The following is a 19,265-nucleotide window of genomic DNA, read 5'->3' on the forward strand; positions in this document are numbered from 1 at the left end:
ACCAGGGGCTGTAGTTTTTTTTCTTTTTGTTATGTTGTAAGAGGGTTTCTGAGAGCTGAGAGCCCACATGAATTTCAACCCTTAGGAGGGACGTCTGAAGTGCCCAAAAACACTGGTCTGTGGCGTGCTCATTCTGTATTTCCAGGGACACAGGACTTTGAGGCTCTGATTGACTCATTTTCTGGCTCAGTAGGAGTCTGAAAGGATTGTTAATTGACCAAGCAAAGAGCTTTTTCTCCTCAGGGTTTGAGGTTAAACTCACTGTCCTCTATTAGGGACTGAGCAGAATTGCTAATGGGCATCGTATGCCTCCTGTCAGAGGAGTTAATGGTCTGAGTAGAGCCCTGCTGATTAAGTGAAGGGCTGCAAAAGCAGAGGCAGCCTGGGAGCTGGCTGGAGGGGCAGCACAGTGGTGCAGACAAGAGTACCTTCAGCAACACTGGTCCCACCCTGGCAATGGGAGCAGGCCCTCCCCAGACACGGGACTGGAGATAACAAATCCCTGCCCACATGGAAGGCTGTGAAATCTGCCATTGCCCAGCAGGCTTGGGTCAGATCTGGTGCTAATCAGGCCCAGAAGTGACAGTTTTAGGAGGAACATTAGTCTGGGAAGTGGAAGGAGAGTGTTAAGAGTTGTAGAGTCATACTGTATCTTGGCTCTTCCACATTGTGCTCTTCCTGGGCAAGTGGTTGACTTCTCTTAGTGCCAATTCCTATTTTTACAGAATGGAGACAATGAAGGTGTCCATCTTGTAGGACGTTTGTGAGGTGATACTATAATGCTTTTAGTACATGATATCTGGCATTTAATAAATGCTCAATGAAAATTACCTGGTGGCAGTATAAGTCATTGTGGTCATTGTTCGACTTCCACTGGTGCAATGTGTGCCCAGGACAGATTGGTTTACCTTCTTAAAACTCAGTTTTCTTTGTTAGAAATTATAGCTTTGAAATAAACACTGTCCCTTTTTAATGATCTGCTATCTCTCCTTGGTACTTTACATTCCTTATCTGTCAGCCTCAGAGCCACACTGAGAGAAGAAGGTCATATTTTATAATTGTGTGGATGAGGACACTGAGCCAAGGGCAGTGGTGGAACTTGTCTAAAGTCATGTCACTACTAAATGGGGGCACAGGATTTGAACAGTTCAACTTAGCAGACTGGATCCTTGCCCTGTCCTTATAATGCTTTTCTCAAGTGCCTTCTTAAGAATCTTCTATTTTAAAGGGTCTCTGACAGTTGATTATGTGATCCTATAATATGCTAATCTGCTAATGGGTCACTTTGGCAGGAGGCTGCATCAACCTAGGGTCTGGAAGGAAGCTCCCCTACTAAGACCTCTCCTCTGTGTGCAAGGCTCAGTCAGTATGAGCAACTTTCTCTGCTCTTCCCTTTTTCTTCCACCTTCCCTCACACGTCATCCCCCTTCTCCGCCCCTCCCAAAGGGAGAGTATGAGGTCTTCTCCATCACAGTTTGATTTTGTAATTCAGGGTGGAGAGGGTGCTGGTGCAAATTCATCTAAGATACAGTCTTTTGTCTTCAAAGAACTTCAAGGCTAAGGGAGGAGACAAACCAAAAAGCCATTCAGTTCAAGGCAGGAGAAGTAAAGGTTAAACAGAAAGGCAAGCAAAATTGGTTCAAGAATGCTGTGGAAGGAGTGATTTCTTTTCCCTGGAGGGGGATCTTCCAAAAGGAGGTGCCCTTACCTGCTTTCTGATTTATGTTTGAACCTGGGACTTATTGGAAGATCTTTGTTTTAGGTTGAACATCCAAGTTCTTAAATTGTCTCAGTTAAGCCTCCCCTAATCTATGTTTTCAATATATTGGTGAACTGGGAGCTCTACAAGAGCTTCTCAAAACATGTAGCTGATTTGTATGGATATCTCTTTCAAACAAAAGTAAAATGTAATCCAAACCAAGAACACTGAAGGTCTGTTTTGTACTTGGATAAGATTTCATCAAGTGGTGGTGTTCTAATGGGTTTGCTGTTGCTATAACTCAATATTACAAACTGGGAAATTTATTTTTAAAAGAAATTTATGGCTTATAGTCGTGCAGACTGAGAACTGTGAGGTTCAGGGGCTGCATGTGGTGAGAGCATTCTCGTTTGTGAGACTCTGAAGAGTTCCAAGGTAGACCACGACATCCCTTGGCAAGACAGAGTAAACTAGCCAGAAAGAGTTCAATTTGGTAAAAAGTCACCCACTCCAGAGGCACTCACTGACAGATGAATGGCACTGAAGAAGAAACAAAAGAGAAAGAAGAAAGAAGAGCTCCAAATTTCTCAAAACAATAGCTTTTTGTCACAATCATCATTTTTTAACACATCTTGCAGTTTTCTATTTTGCCAAAAACATATGATCACTAACTGAAATAACAAAGTTTATAGCCACAGGCCTTTCACTTACACTGTAAATCTATCAACTCTATTTTCTCTGGATAGATCAAGTCATTAGTAGATCAAGAAATGAGATTATGGAACAAAACAAAGAACAGGTTATTTGATGCCAAGGCTCCAGTGCTAACACTAAAGCCAGATACTGGTCCTTTTGAGTCTTTGTCATTAGCCCTCAGAGGACATAAATCATGTTTCATTATTCAATGTTATAATCATTGCTTTATTTATTAATTAATTTATTAATTCCAGACTTGTGAAGTGGCAAGAGCATTAAACCTGGACTCTCAGGGGAGGGTGGAGCCTTGCAGGAATGAACAGGTCATTTAGCTTCCCATAACCTAGTTTCCTTGTCTTATATGTAGGGATTTGTGGGGAGCAATCAATAATTAAGCTTTTATTTTCATTCTGTGAAACCTGGAGGGTCTGAAGTTTGGGGCCCCAATTTTAGAGTTACCTCTGAACCTACCACAAGAAGATGCTCTTGGAACTCAGAGTAACTCAGAGTAGGTATTCACTGTGATTGAGATTCCAACTTAGAGAAAGTAAAATTTGTTGTTTTCTTTGTGGAAGACCAGGGGACATCCTATGCAGATCAAATGCAGCAGAACTAAGTGGAGAACACAAAGAAACTGAGTTTATGAGCTTGGGCAAGTGATTTCACCTCCAGGATCCAAGATTCCCAGCTAGCTACACGTTGAGGTAGTAGATCTGAGTCCCATTTCAGCAAGTCTGAGTCTAATAGTGTCCGTTTGGTGAACCGCAGCAAAGGGTAGAAATTCAATTCAGGCACATATTCCATAGAAGAATAATTTATGCTGGTTTGGGGACCAAAGGTGCAAAGATATAAGAAACTGAGCAACAAAGCTCAGTGATCATTTGCTCTTGGGGTGCCTCAGTAGGGAGTGTGGAACTTGCACTGATCCTTTTCTTTTTCATAGATTTTGATTTCTAAAGTTCATGATACTGTGTATATATAATGAAGTTAAATTCATTTCCTGTTCTTTCAGAGCACTGACTCTGTGTTTTTCCTCTTTCTCTCTCTATCCTGAATATAAAGTGGATATGAATTGTTCCCTTGTTGGATGAATTTACTCATTTATTCATAGCAGCAGCAGTGTGGTCCAGCTTGGAGCATAGGAAAGAACGTCAGGGTTGGAAGGTCTAGCCCTTGTACTGTGACTTCTTAGCTATGTGACCCTGGAAAATTGAAGAAGCGCCCCAGTGCCAGACTGCCACCCAGTGTGGCCTTTCTCCCAGATGTCAGTGGGAGCTAAATAATCTCACATTGGTGAAACTATGAGTTACAGTGCAAATAAAAGGTGTAAAGACTGAACATACACTCGACCATCATTTCAGCTGTACCCCAGAAAGTCAAAACATTAAAGAAAAGTTGAGAAAGCGTACATGAAATGTTGAACAGTCATTTTGTTAGGATCCTGGGGTTGATTATAGGTGTGATTTTTTTTTTTCATTTTGTTTTTTAAATGTTTGGAGTCATGTTTCTCTTACTTTAAAGGGAAGCCTTTTTAAAACTTAGTGTCTCATTATTACTGGCTGGGCCTGTTGGTTTCCTTGGAAAGCCCTCCCTTCCTCTCCACTCCCAAGGCCAGGCCCCAACCCAAGCCCTCCACACCCTACCCTGGTCTCCCTGTTCCAGCCTGCACTCTGGGTCCAGCCTTGGCTTTCTTCCCCTCACTGGCTCTCTTTCTTTTTCCCTTCATATCAGAACTAACTCCCCTGCATTATGGTGTGGCTAAGAGTTCCTTCCAGCCACTCCTATACCACCTTCTGTTCCAGTTGGCCTGTCTTCTGCACTAGTGTAGGCTCCACAGCAAAAGAGATTACATAACCACCCAGCAAAAATGTATGATTTGACCTGTTCAGTGTTTTAAATTTTTTTTCAAAGTTTGGTTCAACCTTAAAAAAATGTAATTTCACATAAAAATTCAAATTTTTACTTTTATCTTCCAAAAATAGTATTATCTGGCAACACTAGCCCTTCATAGCCTGATGGCTACATTCTGGTAACAGTCGACCAGAAGCAAGTAGCAGCTTCCCCCCGAAGACGGGACCTGCAGTCTCAACTCTCGTAGCTGGGTCTCTGCTGGCACCTTTGGGACAAGTAGAGAGAAGGAGTCTTTCCTCTGGGCAGAGGCAGCCTCAGCCAGAGTGCTCTGCTTGCCAAGGAGAGTGAAGGCTGGATAGATCTCAGTCTCCAGCTCTGCGGGGCTCCCTCATTAAGGGGCCCGGCAGTTTGACCATAGACACTGGCTCTGCCTGTTTCTTGCAGATAGCGCCTTGTGTCTTGTGCCTTGTGTCTTGTGTCTCACCTCTAAAATATACAAAAGAATGGCAATCTGAAATTCAGTTGCTTATTTGCAGTACTCTCAGATCTGCCACCTGCTTTGTCTCCAGACTGGCTTCTCTTAGTCAAAAGATGGGAGCCAGCAACTAAGGGTGCTACCTGATGCCTCTTCATTTACCTGGAGGTGGACTGAATGGCTTTCTATGACCTTCAAACAAGAGTCTAAGCTACAATCTAATTGAACCACTCCAGAGCCAATCCCTTTTGGCCAAGATAATGCTCAGCACTGATTGGCTCAGGCTTAGTTACTTGAACAATTCTTTATGCCAAGACAGATGGTGATTTAGACTGATGTCTCTCAATGGAGATGTCATCAACATTTTAGCCAGGACATTCTTCACCTGTGCGTACTGATGCATCTCAGTGCAGCATATTTGACAGATACAGCCCCATCCATCACATGCCCTTGTGCACACAAATCCCTGAGATGATCAGCAATGCCCCATATACAAATTGAATCCAGATACTCCTACCTCTGGGTCCTGGCTGAATGGTTTACAACACAATAAGAAGGGATGGTTCCTTAGAAAAAAGGTCTAGTCCTATTAGAAAGATGAAAGAGAAGAAATGGATTTTTGTTGGACAATCTACTGCACTTTTCTTCTATTTAGGAAGAAAGAATTTTTAAGTAGAAAAGGGAATGACAACAATGGATGCTAGATGTTTAACGTGGTTATCATTCTTCAGATGTGCTCCTGGTTACTATGGAAACCCCTTACTCATTGGAAGCACCTGTAGGAAATGTGACTGCAGTGGAAATTCGGATCCCAACCTGATTTTCGAAGATTGTGATGAAGTTACTGGCCAGTGTAGGAATTGCTTAGGCAACACCACAGGATTCAAGTGTGAACGCTGTGCTCCCGGCTACTTTGGGGATGCCAGGACAGCCAAGAACTGTGCAGGTACAGTGTTATAAATCCTGAGCTGAGCTGTCAAGCCAGTGTGGCCCTCTGTCAATACAGAAGTCAAAGGAAGAAGTTATCTTGAGGAAATATTGCAAGTGCCCCCTCATCATTTTTCCTGGACAAAATACATTCTCAGGAATGTGCATCCCAAATTCACTAGGGTTAGACATTTTTATCAAGGCTGCTAATGTAACAGATCAAGAGTAGAATGAACAAGATGAATGAATTTTTGTCTTATCGTTTTAATTGTTCCAATTTTGGTCAAAGATATAAATAAAACCTTAATGGATTGTCTATCATTAACCAGAGGACTGAAGGAAATCTCACATGGTTTAAATCAGTTTTCTTATTCTGGAAGGTATGTCTCCTCTTTCAGTTATATTTAGTAAAACTGACATTTCAGTGAAGTAGGTTAGCAAGCCAAAGTGCAGTTTAACCACTCCCATCCTCATTTTCTCAAATTGTCAGAGTAACTATTTCAGTGATAGAAGAAGACATCTTCCTGCTTAGGCTTCAGTTAGACTGAAATGTAAACATTTTATTCATGGATTCGTCAACCCATTTGCTGCATAGAGTGAAGCTCTTCAGAAGTGAAGTTAAATGGTTTTCCTCTAGGAGTAAGGAAGGCTGAGTCTGAGCATTTCCTACTCTTAGTGCCATTGAGGAATGCTGGAGAGAAAGAGGTATCATGCTCTGTGGCTTGCTTTTGTAGAAAGTGAACTCCCTGAACACAGACTCCCCCTTGGAAAGACTTAAGAATTAGTTTCAATTTGAGGAGGGCACACGTGTGATCTGCACAGATCACAATATGAGTACATTTGCCTGAAAGAAAGCAGTGCACCAAGAGCAGCAACACCACCGAGTGACAGCAGAAAGAGGGTGCCCTGTGTCTCGTTAGACTGGAGAGAGAGGGAATTAGAGCTTTGGCAAGACCACAGCTGGGAAGGAGGATGCCCCAATTCTCAAAACTGCCACTAAATCTGTGTTCAAATGACAGAGATGCAGAGCACTCTTGATGAGAAACTCATGTGGGAAATAAGGTATAATCTTGCTGAATGTTTTAATCTGTATTTTGTGGAACATTACATAGCTAAAATATAGTGAACGAATATATCCCTTGAAGCTAATTTTTTTTGTTATGGCAGGTAAGAGATGAAGAAAAGTTCACAATTTTATTCCAGCTTATTGCTAGCAGAGATAGCTCTGAAATTCCTTTTGAAATGTGGTATTACAAGTTAATTTCCACACAAAAACTCGGTAGAGGGGCTGGGATGTGGCTCAGGAGTAGAGCGTGTGTGAGGCCTTAGGTTCAATCCTGAGCACCAAAACCAAAGATAAAATGAAATGAAATATAATGAAAAATAACTCAGTGGAAACAAACAATCTGACAAGATTGGGTTTTGTTTTTTGTTTCTTCCAAAGACGTTAGTGACAATCATCAGTAAATGAGAGATAGGCTCTCAGGTCTTTTAAATTTATGTAAATATCCTTCTCATACTTTCTCTGGCATTATTCCTAGCCATCCTACTGATCGCTATCATTTGGAGGTTTGGAGTCTGCCTTGCCAAGGGTCAAGCACTTGGGAGCCAAGAATTGCTTCTGGGCCTCCTCACTCACTCCTCTCGGGGTTACTGCCCCCTCACATCTGGCAGAGACCAACCCTGGAGTTGAATTAAACTGGAGACTCCATCTGTGATGAAAGGATAGCTTTCAACTTCAATTTGGATACTGAGCTCTGTGGCCATTTAGCACCGTGTGAAACTTACCAGGTCCCTGTGGACTCAGATAGTTGCACGGCAATGACAGAATCCCACAGAGTTGGGAGAGGAATCCTAGAACACTTAGACTCAGTTTTGCCTTCTGGTCACCTTTGGAAGTCTCATTGCCAGAACTGAATTAAGTGAGGAGTATAATCTCTGTATCACAGACCATACAATCTTAAGGACAAATATAATTAATCCCCAATGAAGAATTACACACTCATAACCTGTATTTCTAGAATCATGAAAACGTGTCCTGTTCCAGCATTAAGAGACGGCTCCCTTGGTCTCTTTTTGTTTCCTACAGTGTGCAACTGTGGTGGAGGCCCATGTGACAGTGTGACCGGAGAATGTCTGGAAGAAGGTTTTGAACTCCCTACAGGCATGGACTGCCCAACCATAAGTAAACATAACAGTACATAATTGACTAACCTCACTTTCTGTAATGTTCTGCGGGTGTAGGGTTAAGAAGAGCTATCTGATACTGTTTTCTCTAGAAACTGCTTTGGTCCCACCCGTGGATTTAAGCCTCAGACAAAGAGACCCTGCACAGAGCTAGATGATGGTCCACTTGATTCCAGTCAGTAACTAGATGTTTTACATTTACATAGCTCTATTTTAGAAAATTTATTTAGCAAGTCTTCACAGTCAGCATGTTGTCCAGTGATTAAAGGCCAGGTCATAATCATAACTCTCAGGGGTGACAGCTCATTTAGCTCCTGTTTCTGCATTGTTTCTCCAGGTCACCAGATGACACAGTACACAGACAATGCTTTACAGCACTTGCTGTAACGGAGACTTTAAGAGACTTAGGTAGCTTTCCCAAGTCACTCTAAATCCGAAGTGAGACCAGAAATAAAATACCTAGTCATTAGAAAATGAAGCTGCCTTCTTTCTTTCCTGCATTGCTCACTTGCTTCTGTTTATCAAACCACTAGCAGTTACACTAGCTACGGAACTCTTGGTTTAAAGACGATTTTAACATTAGGCATCTCCTTCCCCAAATGCAAGTATGTTGGCTGGCTTTACAGTCCCTCCGGGTAGGAGAAATTAATACCAGAACATACCATCTTAGGAGATGTCACAGGGTGGGAGGCACAAGCTAGGCACAGTTTACACAAGGACCAGATCTCATGGATATCGAGACCCCTGTCTGGCCCTAACCACCTCCCCCAGCAGTCTAATGTGCCAGCTGGGGACTCATTCCTGAGAGAGTTTGTAAGAACACATTTACCTTCAAATAACAAATTAACATATTAACAACCATTAACCCTTTAGTCTCTGTTTACCAACTCTCTAAGAGAGCGTGGCCTGAGAGAAAGAGCCTGGGAACTGGCAAGTTGCAGATGGGCCAGGGGCAGGGGGCTTCGAGACAAGTTTCAGAGCTTCATGTGTACCTTTGCAGTGAGTTCCAGGAGGGCACTGGGACCCAGCCAGTGATCATGGGGGTCAGAATCCAAATAGGAAAGGTGAGGAGCAGCAGACACTGGGACCTGCCTCCCCAGGAGCCAGTTCAGCCCAGACGTTCCATAGCACCACCTTCAGAGGCCAGAACATGACATCTGCAGTAATGCCCTACAGACTCCTCTGGCAGAAGTGCTCCTCCAGCTCAGAGGCAGGCCCCTTAAGGGGCAGGTGCTAACACCCGAGTGCTGGCTGAGAAAGACCAGCAGAGAAAGAAGCATACCAAGCATCACCAGCTGACACCAAGCAGAGGACCCCAGCCCGACCAGAGAAGAACCATCCCCGAGGGCTCTCCCACCTGGAAGGAAAAGCGCCAGGGCCTTCTCCTTACTTGCCCTTCCCACAGTTGGCTTATCTATTTGTGCTCCTTTCTCACTGCAGCACACAGTGTTCACATCACCTACTATCCCTGTTGTCTGTGATTTTTATTATGTTTTAAGTGGGGATGGTGCCTGACGCACCACTTGGCTCCTGTAAGGACTAGTTTTATGGCCTGCAGCAGCTCCTCAGGAAACAAAAATACAAATGGTATTAACCAAGGAAGCACACGCCCAGTGTACTTGCAGCACTGTGCTGCTTCTGGGCTGGCTTTTGGTTCTGAGGAAGTGACGTGCCCCTTCCACCTCCAGGCTGCAACAAGTGCATCTGGGACCTCACTGGTGACCTGAGACTGGCGGTGCTCTCCATCGGGGAGAGCAAGGCGGGGCTGCTGAGCATGTCTTCCGGGGCCACCGCACATAGGCACTTGAACGAGATGAACTCCACCATCTACCTCCTCAAAGTAGGCACAACTGGTGAAACTTCCACTGTGTTTTCATTCTGGCTTCACAGAGTTCTAGTAGCTTCTATGCACTTTGGTATCTGAGACCCGTAGATATGTGCAAATCATTGAACCTGCTGATTTAACAATAAAACACACACCATTTCATAAGAAATTAAACAAGTAATAGCCATGAACTTCAGCCTCAATCAAGAGCTGCCATCTATTTCTTAAAAGTTTGTATGAAAAAAGCAATCACCGGAAGACTCACATCTATGTACAAAATTATTCAGTGAAGAGAAGCACTCTTACTGTCTTTGTGAAACTGTACAGTAGTTGAGTCATTACCACAAACATTCCTTTACCTTAGCTCCAATTTGCAAGGTTTTGAAGAATTTCTTTAGCAGCTTTCTTCTTTCTTTCTGCCATCTTTCCTTCTCACTTCTACATGTTCTCATCTTCTGAGGCTCACACACACACACACACACACACACACTCAAACACACAGGCACAGGCATGCTCTTTCTCCTCATAGCTATATCTAACAAACAGGTTTATGGCAGGCACATGAAAGACAGTAGCCTCCCACAGTCCTTGCATATCTCAACTTTGTGAGGCTTCTCCCTGCTAAATCATGGACTTCTGTCACAACAAGCACGTATTTTTACAATAAATTTAGCTAGATGAAAGAACACAAGCAAAATGCTTAACATTGTCAGTCAAGTTAATGTACAGGTGAGGAGCCTAAACTCTGAAATCAGATTGCTTTGTTTGCGTCCCAGCTCCGACACTAACTACAGCCTTGAGCAAGTTAGTCAACTTCTTCATTCTTAGACTGTTGAGAGAACTCAGTGAATTGATATATGTAAAGAAGTTAAAATAGTACCTGGGGGTCCAGGGATTCAGCTCAGTGGTTCTCCTGCCTGCCTCACAAGCGGAAGGACCTGAGTTAGATCCCTAGTACAAAAAAAAAAAAAAAAGTACCTGGAGCAGTACATGCTTATTACTTTTTTGGAGGTACAAATGATATCCACACTAATTGACCAAAAATATGGAGTATAAACCAAACCGAACATTATTAAACTGTAGTAGTGGATAGCATCTTAGCATTCCATCCCAAATTTAGGAATTGTACTTGTCCCAATTCCCCTGCTTGGACACATGAAGGCACTAATTCTCAGAAGAGTCACCTAACTTCTAGGCCTCTCAATAGAGCTCTACTCCCAGTTCCTCAAAGGCACAGTTTCAAGATGGGAGTCACTGTAGCTGGCTGGAAGTCACTGCCAGAATTGAAGGGCTTAATCCAAAGTAATCCAAGAAAGTTACATTTATAATAAACTCAAAAATGCTAAAGAAGGGAGCACTGGCCTAAAATAAAGAGAATACATTTCTTTACCCCAAAAGGAGGAAAATGGGTTTCTAAAGTCTATTTTCATTGATCCCAGGAGCAGATCAGTTCTTGCAAGGCCTGGCCACATTGAAAATTTAACACCCAGATACCCAGGGCCATGACTGGCCAATATCATGCCTTTGTGCAACTGGAAAAGAGTACCCTTTCCCTGTGGCCAGCCCAGCCCCAGACCAGGGTCACTGGCCTAGTTAGTGGACCTCTCAGATGTTCATGGCCCAGAGATGTGGTCCCCTCCTATGGACTCACCCTTTACAGCGGCCTGCAGCAGTCTGCAGACCCGACTATGTAGAAAAGAAGTTATATTACCCCCAGTCTTCCTATACTGAAAGAGCTTAACATGTATCTTTAAAAATTTGATGTGCACATCTACTAATTTCCAAAACACATTTTTTTTTCCCAGACAAAACTATCAGAAAGAGAAAACCAGTATATCCTGAGAAAGATACAAATCAATAATTCTGAGAACACAATGAAAAGCCTTCTAGCTGATGTGGAGGAACTGGCTGAAAAGGTATGTTTTCAGTTTCTGGGGCCAGCTTTGAAGAAAGGACTTACTGAATGCACTAGTCAGAGTTCCCATTGCTGGATCAAAACATCCTACAGCAGCAGTTTAAAAGAGGAAAAGTTTATTTTGACTCACAGTTTGGGGGAATTCAGTCCATGGTCAGCAACCTCCAAGGCAGGAGCAGTATGGCAGAAGGATGTGACAGAGGAACACTCTTCAACCCATGGCAGCCAGGAAGCAGAGTGCTCAAGGAGCCTGTGACAAGAACGCACCTTCCAGGTCACACCCCCGGGGTCTTCCTCCTCTGTCCAGGCCCCATCCTGAAGCACAAGGCTTTTGGGTGACAGTTTGGATCTTAATCATAACAGCTGGTGGTCACAAATGTCCAAGGAAGCTTAATACAGCCAAGAAAAACTGCAGTGACCAGTGTCCCTTAAAATAAATCAAGGCCAGATCCATGGAAAGAGTTAACAATGTCTCTCCTGTCTCTTCCCACTTTGATAGATTTCTTGGATAACTGTGTTTACATGAGACCTCCTAGGTGTTTGCTGCTTGTTAATACATGTTGCAATTAGAACACTCATTCAGCTTAGCCTTTTATGATCATCTAAAGATCATCCAGAAGTACACTTCACTGTATATGACACATAATTTAAATGTTAAAGGGGGTATTAATGATAAAAGGAAAATGTGGAGTTATGCTGAGAAAGCAGCTTCACAAGTCGGCAGAAACAAAGTTGCTCTCAGCCCTTGCTTCAGCCATGGACTGAGATGCATTCCAGACAGATGAAAGAGCTGAGTATAAATCTCAAACCCCAAGAAAGTAAAATTAAATAATCACTAAACCTCAAAAGGAAATAACAATACCCTTAAATACAATATGAAGAATTACAATAAAAAGAGATAACGAATTTGACCAAAGAAAACGTCAAATACTCAAGAAGCAACTAAATACACAACAAAAATCAAATAGACTAAGAAAAAATATTGAGGAAACCATGACTTGTAAAAGCTCTCGCAGATTAAGAAGGAACACATTAAAACATGAGCAGTCAGTGTAAGACACAGGTTAATACACTCCCCAAGAATCTAATGGAAAACTGTCCATCCACCCTCCACACCAGGCAAAAAATGCAAACTAAGGAACAAGGCACCGTATTTGTCATATTAAAATATTTAACTTTTTTTTTTTCCTCATAATGCTTCATCAATGCTGGCCTAAATACTCTGGAGCTTCTGCTTTCAGACATTGTGAACTGTTAGGGCTCTTTAAAAAAAAATTTTTTTTGGCAGTACTGGGGATTAAACTAGGACCTTTGCACTGAGTCACATCCCCAGCTTTTTAATTTTTTTATTGTTTTTTTAAATCTCATTAAGTTGCTAAGGTACCCAAGCTCAGCTCAAATTTGCACTCCTCCTGCCTCAGCCTCTCACAGTGCTGAGATTACAGGTGTACGCCACTAGGCCCAGCAAAATAATTCTTATTTCCTGTGAAAAGTACAGGACTTGCCTATCATGCATGAGGCCCTGAGTTCAATCACCAGCACAGCTAAATAAAATAAAAAATAATAGTTAAATAAACTGTTGGCCTTGAATGTCCTAAATTTTTAAGAGCTTTTGTTTGTAAAAATGTAAATTACTCTAATGTACCCTTGGAAGACTCACCTACTTTAAAATGCATATGAAAATTGTGTCCCTAGTTCCAATGCAATGGTACATAATCCAGCCACTAACATTTGAAGAACAGTGAAATCTAAGCTTCAAAGGAAATGCCAAGAAAGAGACTTTTGTGGAAACTCACTAGTTCATTTGAGTGTCACAGTTGGAACTTGTCAAAAGTGTCTGGATGCTTGAGGAAATATTTTCACCCTGATTAGTTCCTCCCACAGTTCAGAAGGTTACTGATTCTTTTGCTGTTCTGTTTTCCTGCATCTAACATAAGTTAAATTAGGCTTTCACAGAGAGGAAATAATGCAAGCTTGAGAGTGACCTCACCATAGAAAAGGCACCTGGACAACAAGCACTGACCCCAAAGCAAGATGGCCATGGTAATGTGCTAGGAACTCCTCCAGCTGTCATCAGTTCCTACAGAAAATACCATCTGACTATGGCAGTGCTAGTGGTGCATCAGTCTGCTGAAACATTTCAGAGCAAAAGCCCAAAGCCAGTCCTAATGATTTTCCAGCATCCTTCAAGTCCTTAGACTAGGAAGGCTCTGATTGATGGAAGAATTTAAGGAAAGCTTTGCATCAGAAAGCCTTCTATCAAGCCATTAATATTTTAACTGGAACAAAGGCTTTCACTGAGTGTCCCCACAGTGATAAAAATCATAGTAAGGTTGTCCCTTAAACTTGGTAAGAAAGGCCTCTATTTGTGAATTATCAATCACCTGGACTTCACGTGACCTAAAGATCACAAACTATGTTCACCTTAAGGTACTGGTTCTGTGCTAGCCTCCATCTCCAAGTACTCCTTTCCTTCAGGAGGTCCTAGAGCCCTTTCCCATCTCCTACTTCTGGGAGCCCCTAAAGGATGCCCATGCATCTCTGGGTCTCTTCTCCCTGCTGCTGCTGCTGCTGATTTTGTCTGTAATGAAAATACCAAAGGCCATGCTTATCTCCTGTGTTCACAAAACCACCATGCTCCAGGTGATAGCAGTACTGAGCTCCAGCAGAGGTGGAATGGAGACCCTCTTCCAATCTCAGTGTTGCTCTTCACTGGGTCTTGAAGGTGCACCACAGAGCCCGGAGTCAAACAACTAAGTCTGCAAAGGTGGCTGGGTGGGGGTGCTGTACCATTCCTTCTGCTTCTCCATCTCTTCCATCTCCCCTCTCCCCCTACTTCATCAGCCACAGCAAACATATCAACTCATGCACAGACATACTTCAGGCTGAAATGAAAGTACATCAAAAGCATCTGAGCCTGACTGCTCGTCCCACCAAAAAGGCAGGGTGAATAGAAATTTGTGTTCCTATTTCAGAAATACTATTAAATTCCAGGCACATAATAGGTGCAAGGCTTACTAAAGTTAGTACAAGGCCCTGCTCAAAAGATCCTCACAGTCTAGTAGGAAACAGATATGCAATAAAGCAAAAAGCTATGACACAACATTTAGTAATGGAGGCACAGTTCAGGCTAAAGGGTAACTCTAAGGAAGAAACAGTGAACACTTTTCGGCAAGGGTACACTAGGGAAGGCTTCTCAGGGAAGATGTGATTGAGAATGACTAATTTACCAAGAACGCCCCAGCAAAAGAAAAATACTACAATGAGAAGGACAGGAAACATCATGCTATATTCTTGGTACTAGAGGAATTCTGACCCTGCTTTTGCAGAAGATTAATTGTAAGAAAAGTAACGGGATAATGCTGAGCAAATTGTCAGTGGATAAATCATAAAGAACCTTATGTACCATGCTCAGGAGTATGTGGATTTCATCCTGGAAGTTATTGAAGCCTTACCCAGAGCAGTTGATGGGATTTACATTTCAGAAATGTTTCTCTGCAATAAAGGTGATAGACTGGACAGCAGCGGCTCTGAAGACTGGACGCAGTCAAAAGACTGCCATGGTGGTTAGACAAGAGTGGTTGGTTGCTGCTCTGCCTTCATCTGAAAAGCATATGCAGTAAGCAGAGAACAACTGAAATTGCGATAGTGGAGAAGGGAAGATAAGATAGAATGGCAAGTGAAATAAAAGTCTTGGTGACCAACTAGAAGTGAGGAGGAACAAGGAAGGATCTCTGTCTTAAAGACATGGATGACTAAGACTGAAACTGTACACTGGGTCACTCTGGGTATTTTAAGGGAAGTATCTGTGGATGTCCAGGGGAGAGGTAGAGATTGGAGTCTGCTTCCCAGAGGATAGGCAAGGTCTGGGAAGGTATTTGAAAGTTGTTAACGTTTAAAATAAGGTAAACCCACACAAGTAGAATAACACACCCATTAGTCTATTACTGTTTGGTCCAAGACTGTCTCTATTCATGCTTGTAGCCCAGAGTAATTACTAAAACTACCCCCTTTGTATTCACAAAAGTATCCCAGTATAAACAATAAGCTACTGTATCTAATCACCCTAGATATTTTTATCATCCTTTGCTTAATGTGGTAGATGTTTTAAAATTAATATTCTAAGTACACTACTCTTTATGCACTGTATTACAAAAACTTCTTGCCACTTTATATTAGATAAGTACAAATTCTCTGTTGAGAGGAGTAAATTACTAATCCTTTGTAATGTAAAGCATCAATCATGTTATAGTTGTGAGGTAATTTTTAAAATTTTAGCTTTTCATAAACCAAGGCACACCCATTTTTAATCATGTTCCCACTCATTATTTTCCTGCCAAAACCAAAGTTACCAGAAAAAAAGAAACATTCAGACACGATATTAATATATACTGTTTTATATTCAATGAGTTTTCAATTTAAAGTAATAAATGTCCCTCTGTGCTATTTGAGTCTTTTATATCTCTAGATCCATTTATCTATATCCCTCTATCCATCTTTATAGCTCATAGCCCACTCTGGTGCTTGTTAGAAGAGTTTTTAAATAACTGGCATCTTCCAGCTTTCATTACTTCAAAGTTTCCATATTAAAAATAAGTTTTATGGGCTGGGGATTTAGCTCAGTGGTTCCACCGCCTGTCTCACAAGCGCAAGGACCCGAGTTTGATCCCCGGTACCAAAAAAAAAATAATAGTAAGTTTTATGATGAATAACAGGCCTTTCTCGTCAATGATGAAGCCAGGGTAAAAAATTAGTCTTTGCAGATATTCTATTTAAATAGGATCAAATACAAACTTGTTAGCATTTTTTAAATGGTTTATATGCCTACATCCATATTTAGCAGTGAGGGGTGACATAAAGAATAAGACTTGTTTTATTTTATGTATCCTCTTGTTTTAAAATGTTCATAAATATTGCTTCTCTGGAGATATTATAACAAGCCATGAGGAGGACCGGAATGGGGAAAAGGACAGTGAATCAGAAGACCGTGTCATTTCACTGACCTCTGCTTGGGCAGCTTCACACCCCAGTGCTGTGGCTTTGTGTGGAAGACATTCCCAGTCTGTCCAGTGCAGAGCTTCCAGGATGTTTTCCATGATACCATTTCTGCGTTCTCTCTCTTGATCATCATAGATGGCCACTTGTTTGATCTGTGCTGGAAAAGTAACAGATTTCAGGTGATATGACACAGTCATTGGGGTGGGACACTGCATGAGAACAGAGAAGTTTGGGACAGCCAGCCACCTCCCCCTCTAGGGAGCCTCACGAGCACTGTGGCAGACCATCCTGCAGCCACACAGTGGTTCTGGCACTTTGTTCCAGAGTTAAACCCGAACAGTGCCTGACAAGGCAAGTGAGAATTTACCAAATGCCAGGCTGAAGGATTCCTTCTTTTCCTAAATAGAGGGAGGAATCAGTCTTTCTAGTGTGAAAGGAAGTGTGGACTCCCACGATGCTGTTCACACAGGGTATGTCCTGACCTTGAATCATGTCTATGCTCTTAGATCAGCCTCTGTCCTTGACCACACACACACACACACACACACACACACACACACACACACACGTATACACCCACATGTGCCCTTTCTTCAGGAGCCACATTGGAGTTGGGATTTAATTTTGACAAATACCACCTGAATGCTCTGACACAGCTGAGCGAGTGGGATCAGCTCCCTGGAGAAGAGGGAGAAGAGCTCTCCTCATTCCGATTGAGCCGTCATTTGTACACAGTGCCATCAACATTGGTGGGAATTTAAAATGAAGTTATGAAAGTGAGCATAATCCTTTCTGTCTCTGTGATAAGTCAGTGGCAGCAGGGACCACCCAGGACACATCGATGCAAGGAGCATTTCAAAGTCTGCCTACTTTCATGATAATTTTCTCTTTGAAGCTTTAAGCTCTTCCATCAGCAAAGTGTCAAACTGACTAGTATACATGGGTCATTTCCTAGTCTGGCATCTAGATCTGGTAAAAATTCAAAGGATAAACTACACATGAAAATTTCTTGGATAGGAATGAACTATGATTTATGGCATAGGAACACTATGTGGTTTTATATAGCATTCTGTGATTCCAAACTTGTTCTCGCATCAACCTTCATACATGACTTCTGGGGCCATTTTTTATGTTGTAGAACCTTCAGTGCCAGGAGAATTTGTATTGATGAGATGAATACATTATGGCCACCCACCCCACATGCACACGTACATTCCTTTCTCACATATTTAATCCAGTGTTCATTGGAATTATTCATAGGAAAGTCGAGCCTCAAGAAAAGGGCAGCAGGTTCAGAAGGAAAGCATGGACACCACTGATCACGCAGCTCACCTTGTGAAACAGGCCCGCAGTATGAGGGATAAAATCCAAGGTAAATGTCTTCCGCTCGCTCAACTCGATGTCAAAAAAAACATACACTTTGTTACTAGCAATAACAATAAGGGCTACTGTCAATGATTACTAGGTGTCAGGCACATGTTGTTAAAGACTTATGTAAGGCTTTCATTTCAAGTTTGTTTATCTGGGATTTCTGAACATTGATTCCTACTTTCTGTCTACTAATATTGAAGAGTAAATGGACAAAATCATTCCCTTTCAAGTGTTTTGCAGAAGTGCAAAGTCAGAATGCTGTTCTAGCACAGGAAATAGCATGCTCTGGTGTCTCTAAAACCCAAAAGCTGAGTAAAAGTCACACATTTTTTTCTGTTATTTGTAGAGAAAAAAAAGTAGCCTTTAGAATGGGAGTGAACCAATCCAAGTCACCGTAAGCTTTTTCTGTGAAGCAGTTTCCAGAGGACTGGGCAGACAAGTTGTTCAGGTCTCCAAGCCAGAGGAAAAGGGAGGAGGGGCTGTGTGAGCCTTTTGCCCTAAAGTATCCTAATGGAATCAGCCTCCTGGAGGTTCAGTTATTTGTACTCCAACTTCTAGCAAGCTGTGTCTAGAAGACTATCTTAATATTTCACTGAGAGCTGCCTTCAGTTTTCTACCAGAAAGAGATTGTATTTGTTTTAGGACTGAAAGACTTTCTCTGGTTTAGAGTCTGCTAAGATTTGGTATTTGCATGTTTCTGTAGTTTTTATTATACTATATATTAAGGGCTGGGTGACAACACCCAGTGCATCTCAAGGCAAAATGACAGTAAAGAGACCCACAGTAGGAGATTTGTATCTTTAGAGAGGCGTCAGTGGCATATTCCACCAAAGGGTCGTATGAAGCTAAGATTAATCGTTTACCGCATTTCCTTTGGTGCCCATAATCCACAATTTTAAAATGACATGCAGTTCAAAACTCCCCACCCCCACGCTCACTGTCTTATGCTTTTGCATTTACTGACAACATATTCTATTCCTATAGCATTTTACTATTGATTTGTTCAAAAAGTAAGGTTGAACCTGCAAGATTAGATAACCTCATTCAATTAAGAAATAAATGACCTTTTAGGCAGCAAATAAAGCCAGAACCTTAGGAAGCTATTCAGAGAAAAGAATTCACTTTTGCTGTTTGGTAACCCAAACTGTTATTCTGAAGTGTTTTACTTGAAAAGAATCTGGACTATCTTATCAACCCCTTGAGCATGGAGAAGGATGAAAACTACCAAATAAATGCAAATGGGAAATGGTAACTTTTATCAGTTTTTAATGTCTTTAAGATAATGTATGAACAGTTGCAAATGACCAAAGCAAAAATGTTA

At 42.0% G+C, this 19,265-nt stretch overlaps 1 protein-coding gene and 1 long non-coding RNA gene across 3 annotated transcripts in view; one reads left to right on the forward strand and one right to left on the reverse strand.

The window, feature by feature from the left end:
• Lama4 (laminin subunit alpha 4) overlaps positions 1-19,265 on the forward strand; it is a 149,643-nt gene that overhangs the window by 52,031 nt on the left and 78,347 nt on the right. Inside the window, exons 5-9 of one of the 2 annotated variants that reach the window (XM_087207925.1) lie at positions 5,453-5,667; positions 7,738-7,833; positions 9,524-9,675; positions 11,466-11,576; positions 17,834-17,945. In XM_087207925.1, the coding sequence (XP_087064051.1) occupies positions 5,453-5,667; positions 7,738-7,833; positions 9,524-9,675; positions 11,466-11,576; positions 17,834-17,945 (686 nt within the window). Of the gene's footprint in view, positions 1-5,452; positions 5,668-7,737; positions 7,834-9,517; positions 9,676-11,465; positions 11,577-17,833; positions 17,946-19,265 lie in introns of both variants that reach the window. The other variant, XM_087207926.1, reaches the window with a different exon arrangement.
• The window catches only part of LOC147828904 (uncharacterized), a 34,695-nt gene that overhangs the window by 14,054 nt on the left and 1,376 nt on the right, over positions 1-19,265 (reverse strand). Inside the window, exons 2-4 of the long non-coding RNA XR_015450024.1 lie at positions 10,541-17,968; positions 9,518-9,791; positions 3-7,806 (exon numbers count right to left, since the gene is read on the reverse strand). This is a non-coding gene — a long non-coding RNA (uncharacterized LOC147828904). The remainder of the gene's footprint in view (positions 1-2; positions 7,807-9,517; positions 9,792-10,540; positions 17,969-19,265) is intronic.

This window comes from Heterocephalus glaber, unplaced genomic scaffold (assembly GCF_053883595.1).
Source record: "Heterocephalus glaber isolate CG9 unplaced genomic scaffold, H.glaber_assembly_v1.0 deba00000896, whole genome shotgun sequence".
Classification (NCBI taxonomy): domain Eukaryota; kingdom Metazoa; phylum Chordata; class Mammalia; order Rodentia; family Bathyergidae; genus Heterocephalus; species Heterocephalus glaber.